The 9,511-nt window shown below is 37.7% G+C and overlaps 1 protein-coding gene across 5 annotated transcripts in view; it reads left to right on the forward strand.

Annotated features, from left to right (window-relative positions):
- The window catches only part of LOC113097638 (mitochondrial 10-formyltetrahydrofolate dehydrogenase-like), a 77,338-nt gene extending 68,234 nt beyond the window's left edge, over window positions 1–9,104 (forward strand). For 3 of the 5 annotated variants that reach the window (XR_003288902.1, XM_026262909.1, XM_026262908.1), the window contains one exon: window positions 8,065–8,421. Coding sequence is in view for 3 of the 5 variants with exons in the window: in XM_026262909.1 (XP_026118694.1) it covers window positions 8,065–8,277 (213 nt within the window). In the remaining 2 variants the exon portion in view is untranslated. Of the gene's footprint in view, window positions 1–8,064; window positions 8,422–8,737 lie in introns of those variants that run through there. The other 2 variants (XR_003288901.1, XM_026262910.1) reach the window with 2 other exon arrangements.
- Window positions 9,105–9,511: the final 407 nt, after the last annotated feature.

Raw genomic sequence — 9,511 nt, forward strand, 5'->3', positions numbered from 1 at the left:
GTATCAACAAGACTCATCCTTTGACATACATTCTCCAAGTCATCTGAAGAACTATTTCTTGGAGGCCATCTATCCAGATTTCCATCCATAACGGTATTAAAATCACCTCCCCATATAATCTTGGCAGTAGGAAAAGTTGTAATCAGCTGGTTAATTATAATTTCTATTGTTGTAAATAATAGCTTGTTGTCTTTTTACAGTAATGAATTGGGAATTATCTACAACAACAACCAGTATTACCCATCTCCCATTTGAATCTGCTAAATGTTTAATGATGTGCCCTTTAAAGTTTCCCTGTAAAATAAGCGACCCCTGCTGATCGGTTACTCCCAAATGAAAACCATATTTTTTTCCCCCATTGACTCTCCCAAAAAGAAATATCCGATTTAGTAGCATGAGTCTTCCTGTATAAAATAAAAATCAGCACCTTTGTTTTGAAAAAATAAAAATAAACATTTCCTTTTCAATTGGTCTCTAGCACCTCTGGCATTTACAGATAAAACAGATACAGACATAAAAACTCAGAACAAATAACGTTAACTGAACGAACTTCTTTGCAAAAACTGCAGAGATAACTGCTCTAATGTAATCATTAGCTGCCTCAATGCCCATTATTACACAAGGGGGGTTACCTTAAGAAATGGTTGCACTTCAACAGAGCATACAAGATCTTTCCTTTTCAAGTGTCTAATTTCATTTCCATTCACAAATGCTCTGATCCCCACGAAATAAGCCTTCTCTACTCTCTTTCTTGCCGCCTCTACAGTTGGCCAGAGCCGGCCGCGTCTTCAGCGGTCAGGTCTTCTTTGAACTGAAGCATCTTGCTGCTCAGGAACTCACTCTTCTTAGATGCCCTCCAGATTAAGTTTCTCGCTGTTCTCGATAAAAACTGGATGATCACTGGTCTTGGTTGCTGATTGGAATTGCCAATCAGCAAGAATTTCTGTCGTCGGCTGTATCGATCACTCTCATTTATTTTAGTTTCCATTTCACAGACTTTTCTCTGGAGTGCATGAAGCTTTTAAGGTGCTATTCTGTTTTTTTAGATCTGCCACTTCTTTATGACAAAGTCAAAAGACTATTTCAGACCATCTATCTGGACTGTATTGTAGTGTACCGCCTTGTCTGTCTGATCCGCTCGTTCGTTTATCTTGTCGATGACGGCAGAAATGATGGTATCCTGAAGTTCCAGAAGCGATGGTTGTTCTTCGTTGCCTCTTGCCTTTTTCATTTGAGGTTTTGTAGGCGTGTTAGGAGATGAGACACACTCCTCAAAAGCACTGGCCTGGCATGCATAAGAGTGTATTTCTCGGACAGTTCGTTTTTCTTTGTTGCCACCACTTCCATTGGGCTGTTATGCTAGCTGCAGAGTTAGCAATGACTAGCTTGTATAATAAGACGCCATTTTTCTGAAAACCGGCAGAAAAAAAAGAAAATCAATAACACTGCAGTCGAGCAACCAGAAAAAAAAAAAAAAAAACTTTTAGCAGCAAAATTAAATTCTAAAGGTTAATTTGAGCAGCAATCTTCAACAGTCGTTTCAGGTCTATTCAAATCGCGTCTGGTCTCGCTACCATCTGGAATCGGCCTCCCTAAATATTTAACCTGACAAACATGGAGCGATTTTTAGCAAGTCACAGAGTTTAGGCTACTATAATGAAGTCAACACATTAGTGAAATCTGACATGAACGTTAACTTACATGAAATAGTCGACATTCTTTTATCCACGTTTGTTTGTTTTTTAAAAAGTTTCGCTAATACAAGACTAATTTATGAATGTACAACACGAAACAAGCATCCTTTGTCAAAAATAATCCGTCATTGCACAAAGGCTATGTGACTATATTTGCTATGCTTGCATTTTTAAGCAATCTACATGCAGCCTATGTAACGTTATGGATATTACATTTATCATACCTTGTTGTTCCTCTGCAGGAAAGAAGGATTATCCAGCGGTTGCTATTTATTTCAGCACAACTGTATTGCAGGCAAGCGATCAGACTACCAATAGCGTTATTAAAAACAATTACCACAGTTTTAAAAGCATATTTTGAAATGGTAGAGTAAAAACATGGCAAAAGGGCTTTATAATGTGGCGCGTTTTTGCTACCACTTTTTATAAGAGTAAAAATATTATAATAATATAAAAATATGAATTTAAGGTCCAAAATAAAATTAAACTTGTATTTTTTAAAGTTTATTTACCTTTTTTTATTTATTGTTTAGAACTGTATTAATGCCTGTTGACTTTAAATTGTGTTAACAGGCCTAAGGAACAACAGAAAATCAGGCATATATCATACAAAAAAAAAAAAATGGGCAAAACCAAAATCCCAAACATAAAAAAGGCCAAACATCTTTGAATAAAAATGGCCAAATACAAGAAAATTGGTTCATCCTCTGTGAATTGGGACTTCTTTTTTTATTCTAATACTTTTAATTACATTATTCTAATTAAAATCTGAGTGACTAGCAGGAAAAGAAAGGGGGAAATAGGGCAGCCCTAATATTCCTGAATAGGAAATTTTGTTGTTGTCCCAGAAAAAAAAGGTTTAACAAAACGATTTCCTCTGACATCAAAATTGTTTCACTGCATTGATAATTGATAGAATTCAAATCAAAGAAACATAATACAGTAAAAAAATAAAATAAAAATAGATTATGGCTAACAGTATTGAAGTCTTTTTGAAAGTCTAAGAATGTAGGATCCAAAGCCAAATCATAATCAGTCAAACCAAGAGCTAACCTTACACATGGAATATGTGGCAACCATTCACAAACCCTGACTGGCACTCATCAATCAAACCATTAAGGCCAGATTTAGGTAATTTTACCAGGACAGATGACAAAATTGTATAGTTTTTATTTAACTGTGTGATTGGCTTGCAAGTTATCCATCAAAAGAATCTAGTGTATTGACCTGGCTGTGTTTGTCTGGGCAGTAATTCAGACATGCCAATCTAACAAGGATTGGTTAATGGAACGTTTGATTCTGTGTTATTTTAGTCAAATATTCATAATATGTTATAATGTATCACATTTCTAGTCTTACTTGATCTTAGTGCTGCGTTCGACACCATAGATCATGACATACTCATAGATTGATTACAAAACTATACAGGTATTCAAGGGCAGGCTCTAAGATGGTTTAGATCCTACCTGTCCGATGGCTACCATTTTGTTTACTTAAATGGGGTGTCATCTCATTTATCATCAGCAAAATATGGAGTGCCACAAGGATCCGTCCTAGGTCCCCTTCTATTTTCAATATACATGTTGCCCCTTGGTAATATTATTAGAAAATACGGAATTAGCTTCCACTGTTATGCTGATGATACTCAGCTATATATCTCAACGAGACCAGATGAAACTTCCCAATTATCTAAGCTAACAGAGTGTGTTAAAAATGTAAAAGATTGGATGACAAATAATTTTCTCCAATTAAATTCGGATAAGACAGAGATATTAATTATTGGACCAAAAAACACTACACAGAATCTTGTAGATTACAATCTGCAACTAGACGGATACTTCCTCTACTGTCAGAAATCTGGGTGTTATATTAGACAGCAATTTGTCTTTTGAAAATCATATTTCCAATGTTACAAAAACTGCATTCTTCCATCTTAGAAATATTGCCAAGCTACGAAACATGTGATCTGTTTCTGATGCAGAAAAGCTAGTTCATGCATTCATGACCTCTAAACTGGATTATTGTAAAGCACTTCTAGGTGGTTGTCCTGCTTCGTCAATAAACAAGCTACAGGTAGTCCAAAATGCAGCAGCTAGAGTCCTTACGAGGTCAAGAAAATATGATCATATTACCCCAATTTTACAGTCTCTGCACTGGCTACCTATTAAGTTCCATATCAGTTACAAATTATCATTACTTACCTATAAGGCCCTACATGGTTTAGCTCCTGCGTACCTTACTAGCCTTCTACCACACTACAACCCATCACGCACCCTAAGGTCACAAAACGTTGGACTTTTGGTAGTTCCTAGGATAGCAAAGTCCATTAAAGGAGGTAGAGCTTTCTCACATTTGGCTCCCAAACTCTGGAATAGCCTTCCTGATAATGTTCGGGGTTCAGACACACTCTCTCTGTTTAAATCTAGATTAAAAACACACCTCTTTCGCCAAGCATACGAATAATGTATCTTTTAAATTGTGAGTGTAGTTGCATCTAATCAAATGTGCATTTTTATTCATTAGCTTGGGTTAAACTAATTTTACTTTTTTGGATCAGCAGCTATGCTAATGATGTCTCTATTTTGTTTCTATGTTTTCCCACGGGATTTAACTAGGATTTACACAAGCTCCAGTCTTGATCCAGAACACCTGAGAAGAGATGATGCTGACCCTCAGAGGACCCCAGATGATGCTAACCTTGAATCAACAAACAGAACTAACAATTATTGCTACATGTGTGACTGCATCATATAATAACTATTAATTAATAATATTGATAGTTCATCGTCTAGCTGACTACGTCTTGTATTATTATTATTATTTTTTTTTTTTCTAAAATCCTGTCAAACGTGCACAAACTACTAGCTGCTACTAAATATTGTAGAAACATAATTTTCTGTAAAGTTGCTTTGTAACGATTTGTATTGTAAAAAGCGCTATTCAAATTCAAGTTCAAGTCTGCTTTATTGTCAATTTCCACATGTACAGTACATACATACAGAGAATCGAAATTGCGTGACTCTCAGACCCCGGTGCATACAGATAACATTAACATTAAAGCCTAAAAAAATTACTAGATCAAATATAAAATGTAGATACAACTATACAATAAGGGAATGATAAAAAAAGACATGTAATAAAATCAAAAATAAAGTTAAAAATAAAGTTAAATAAAGCAGCGTAAGGTAAATGACAGATATAGTGCAAATCAATGTAGTGAACAACAGTGCAGTTAAAAGATTTTTTAGTGCAAAAAAAAATCACTTATTAAAATTATCTTAAGTCTGATTAAAGTGACAAGTGACAAGTGGCCAAGAGCAGTTATTTAACTGACTGATGAGGTTGTGGAATGACATCAGTTCCATGCCGAATGAGGTAGTGAGTGGTGAGTGGGCAGACCAATGCTGCACAAGTGACTAGTGCATGCCATCATATAATTAGTTGGGGGGTGGGGGGGGGGTTGGTTCATAGTTCAGTGGTGCCTGGGGAAGAAGAGGGGAGGGCGGGCAGGTTTGGGAGGGAGTTCAGCTTCCTGACAGCCTGGTGGATGAAGCTGTCCTTCAGTCTGCTGGTCCTGGCCTGGAGACTCCGCAGTCTCCTCCCTGATGGTAGCAGGCTGAAAAAGCTGTGTGATGGGTGAGTGGGATCACCTGTGATGCAGAGGGCTTTGCGGGTGAGACATGTTCCATAAATGTCCTGGAGGGAGGGGAGAGAGACACCAATGATCTTCTCAGCTGCTCTCACTATATGTTGCAGAGTCTTTCGGCAGGACGCGTTGCAGGCGCCATACCACACAGTGATGCAGCTCAACAGAATGCTCTCGATGGTGCCTCTGTAGAAGGTGTACATGATGGGGGGTGGGGCTCTGGCTCTTTTCAGTTTGCGGAGGAAGTAGAGACGCTGTTGTGATTTCTTGGCCAGTGCTGCGGTGTTTTCAGTCCAGGAGAGGTCCTCTGTGATGTGCACACCCAGGAACTTGGTGCTGCTCACTCTCTCCACAGTCGCACCGTTGATGGTCAGAGGAACGTGCTGAGTGTGTGCTCTCCTGGAGTCTACAACAATCTCCTTCGTCTTCTCCACGTTCAGAGAGAGATTGTTGTCGCTGCACCACCCAGCCAGGCGGCTCACCTCACTCCTGTAGTTTGTCTCATCTTTGTTGCTAATGAGACCCACCACAGTCGTGTCATCTGCAAACTTAATAAAGAGGTTGGAGCTGTGTGACGGTGTGCAGTCATGGGTCAGATTGTAGATTGTGTTGAATGCTGAACTGAAGTCAATGAACAGCATTCTGACATATGAGTCATTTTTGTCCAGATGGGTGAGTGCTGAGTGGACGGCAGTGGATATGGCATCATCGGTCGACCGGTTGGACCGATATGCAAACTGGAAGGGGTCCAGGGAGGGGGGGAGGGCAGACTTGATGTGGTGCATGACTAGCCATTCAAAGCATTTCATGAGGATGGGGGTAAGTGCAACAGGACGGTAGTCATTGAAGCAGGATGGAGATGGCTTCTTTGGGACTGGGATGATGGTGGTAGTTTTAAAGCATGTGGGAACAACAGCCTGACTCAGTGAGATGTTAAAAATGTCTGTGAAGACATCAGTGAGTTCTGCTGCACAGTCTTTCAGTACACACCCAGGGATGTTGTCTATACAAATAAACTTGAATTGAATTGAATGTGATTTCCTAAAAGTTAGTTTAAAAAATTGCATTCAGTATTTCTGAATATAAAATTGAGACATTAACAGTTAGCATGGAGGATGTGTATCTTTTGCCCCCGTAGTGTGGATGGTTTGAATGTCCAAACAATCTCCTAGAATCTACTCACGTGAAGGATGCATGCACAACTAATAACTAATATCATCACGCTATAAAGGGTTGGTCTGGGCTGGGTGCTCCCCTCTCCCTATAACTGTTCTGTCTTGCGGAGGAGCTCATATGGCGCTTTTCCACTGCATGGTACGGTACGGTTCGGTACATCACGGCACGCTTTGGCGCTTTTCCACTGCATGGTACGGTACGGCTCGGTTCGGTACGGCTCAGTTAGAGCATCACAGTCCCGCCCACAGCCCGAGAGAGCTTTGTTGCCAGAAGTAAATTTCCCATTCATTTCTCCCATTGACTTTCGGAAAAATCCGTATCTAAAGAGTTTTAGAGCATGTATGAGGATAACCAGCCACGGCTGAACTCATAAGCATATAACATATCATTTCAATTGAAAAAATTAAGACAAAATCCAAAAAAAGTCAAAGGTACAAGACTGTGTACATAATTTTCATTTTGAGCGCAGGAACTACTCATCCCATAAACCACCGCGCCTCATTGAATTCGACTGAAGCCACAACCGCGAACGTGCCTTTTGAGCGACTTCCAAATCTGATGACGGCCGCCCGTGCAAACTTTCTCCTCCAGTGAATTTTATTTTATATAGAGAATGTGCAGTAATAGCAGTCGTGTATTTTATATTGTGTGCGTGTGTGAAAGTTGTTAACGATAATGTCAGCAACATGGTGCAGTGCTTTGTACCTGACTGCAATCACCGCTCAGTCGTCAACACATGTCGTTGTCATTACACAAATGTTCAGTAAATGCTGTAACGGATATGCAGGTCATCGATTCATGGGTTCTGAACTAATGAATCACGGTTCGTTGAATCTAAAACAATGCAAACCCAACACTTGTAGATTTTGAATTCAGACAGATAAAATGAAACCTTTTTACAGAGAATACCTGGCCTGGTCTGGCGACAAGAAATTCCAGAGTCACGAGAGCAGCCTCAAAGGAGAAACGAAACCCTCCACATTCTTAAACACACACACACACACACACACACACACACACACACAAACTTTTCTTAATAATAAAGTCCTTAATAATATGTATTTTGAATATGTTTGTGCATTGCATAAAATGGTTAATCCTTGTTATGTGAAGAGTATAAGTTGCTAGCTTATACTTTGGAAATGTTTATCCTAATTTTAATGTTCTCAAATAAGAATCATGATTCTGTAACCCTACCCCTGACCAGCTCATAAAACTTTATAATCCCACTGGGAAACAGAACAGGAAAGCTAACTCTTAGAATAGAGAATAGTAAAATGTACTCAAATGTATTCTAAATGTATTGAGTATTGCCTTTTTGTGCAGTAGATGTTTCCCCATATAATTTGGAGTATCTGCAGTTTACCATGTGTTAATCAAATTTTAAATGTGTGTAATTCTGCAGTTGAATGTAACTTTATGTTTTGATAATTTATATATGTTATTTTTGGTATCTGTTTAATCGTCATGCTTTGACGGACTCACTTATATAAAGGAAATTAATGAAAAATGTATTAATCTGTAAATGCAGATTTCATTTTCCAACAGGACTTGGCACTTGTACACAGTGCCAAAGCTACCAGTACCTGGTTTAAGAACCATGGTATCCTTGTTCTTAACTGGCCAGCAAACTCGCCTGACCGTAACCCCATAGAAAATGTATGGGGTATTGTGAAAGGGAAAACGCGATTATGTCAGACCCCACAATGCAGAAGAGCTGAAGGCCACTATCAGAGCAGCCTGGGCTCTCATGACACCTGAGCAGTGCCACAGACTGATCGACTCCATGCAACGCCGCATTGCTGCAGTAATGCAGTAAAGGTGCCCATACTAAGTATTAAGTGCAGTACATGCTCATACTTTTCAGTTGGCCACGATTTCTAAAAAAAACTTTCTTTGTATTGGTCTTAAGTAATATTCTAATTTTCTGAGATACTGAATTTGGGATTTTCCTTAGTTGTCAGTTATAATCATGAAAATTAAAAGAAATGAACAGTTGAAATATATCAGTATGTGTGTAATGAATGAATATACAAGTTTCACTTTTAGAATGGAAGTAGTGAAATAAATCAACTTTTGGGTGATATTCTAATTATATGAACAGCACCTGTACATCAAGCTCTTTTATCTCAAATTATTTATTGTCTTATAACAACTTTAAATTACTGATATTGTTTTTTAAATAAGTAGGAAGGAGTAAATGCTTTCTGCTTTCTTTTAGTCCGTCAAGCAGCTGATGCCACATGCCACGTGCTCAGCCTCCAGTCAGCAAACATCAGACAAACAAAGCTACAAACAAATTGAAGTATCAGAATATGAGAATGAAGAGTTACTGTATTTCTTCAGTTAAAATGAGAATGTTGACACATACTTGAATATGAATACAAATTTATTTCCATAGAGAGTTGGTGATAAGTATATTTTCAATCCTCATTTTTGATAGGTTAAAATGTTTTTAAAAAGGATATCAATGTTACTGAATGTATGAATCATGAACATGAAATCTTGTAAAACTCTTTAAAGAAATATTTGCAGACGCAAATAAAGTCAGAATTTTGATTTAAATGTAATTTTTTTATTGTTCTGAAGTAAACCAAATAAAATACATTAACTGCACTGTTTTATAAAAAAAAGTATAACTTTTTTTTCACAAACATGAAAAAACTGTATCTAAACTTTACAAAGCCATACAAAAATAGGCATCATAACAACTGTTTTATACTGGTGAATCAGGAAAATAAATTTTAAGGTTAAATCAGACTGAATATAAACAGTTCATGACAAACAGTAAATTTTATTTTTCATAGATCAATAGTATTTATTCTGGTTAAGAGGCAGATCAGTGATGATGTTCACTGCCATTAATCGTAAATGTGCTCACAAATCACTATACTGAAATATGAACTTTAGAAAAAAATCGAACCAAAATTCAAAAATCAAGTCACATGATCAAAATTAAACAAAACTAAATGTGCATTGTTTTTGGTCAAATTAT

This window comes from Carassius auratus, unplaced genomic scaffold (assembly GCF_003368295.1).
Source record: "Carassius auratus strain Wakin unplaced genomic scaffold, ASM336829v1 scaf_tig00216339, whole genome shotgun sequence".
NCBI classification, from domain to species: Eukaryota; Metazoa; Chordata; class Actinopteri; order Cypriniformes; family Cyprinidae; genus Carassius; species Carassius auratus.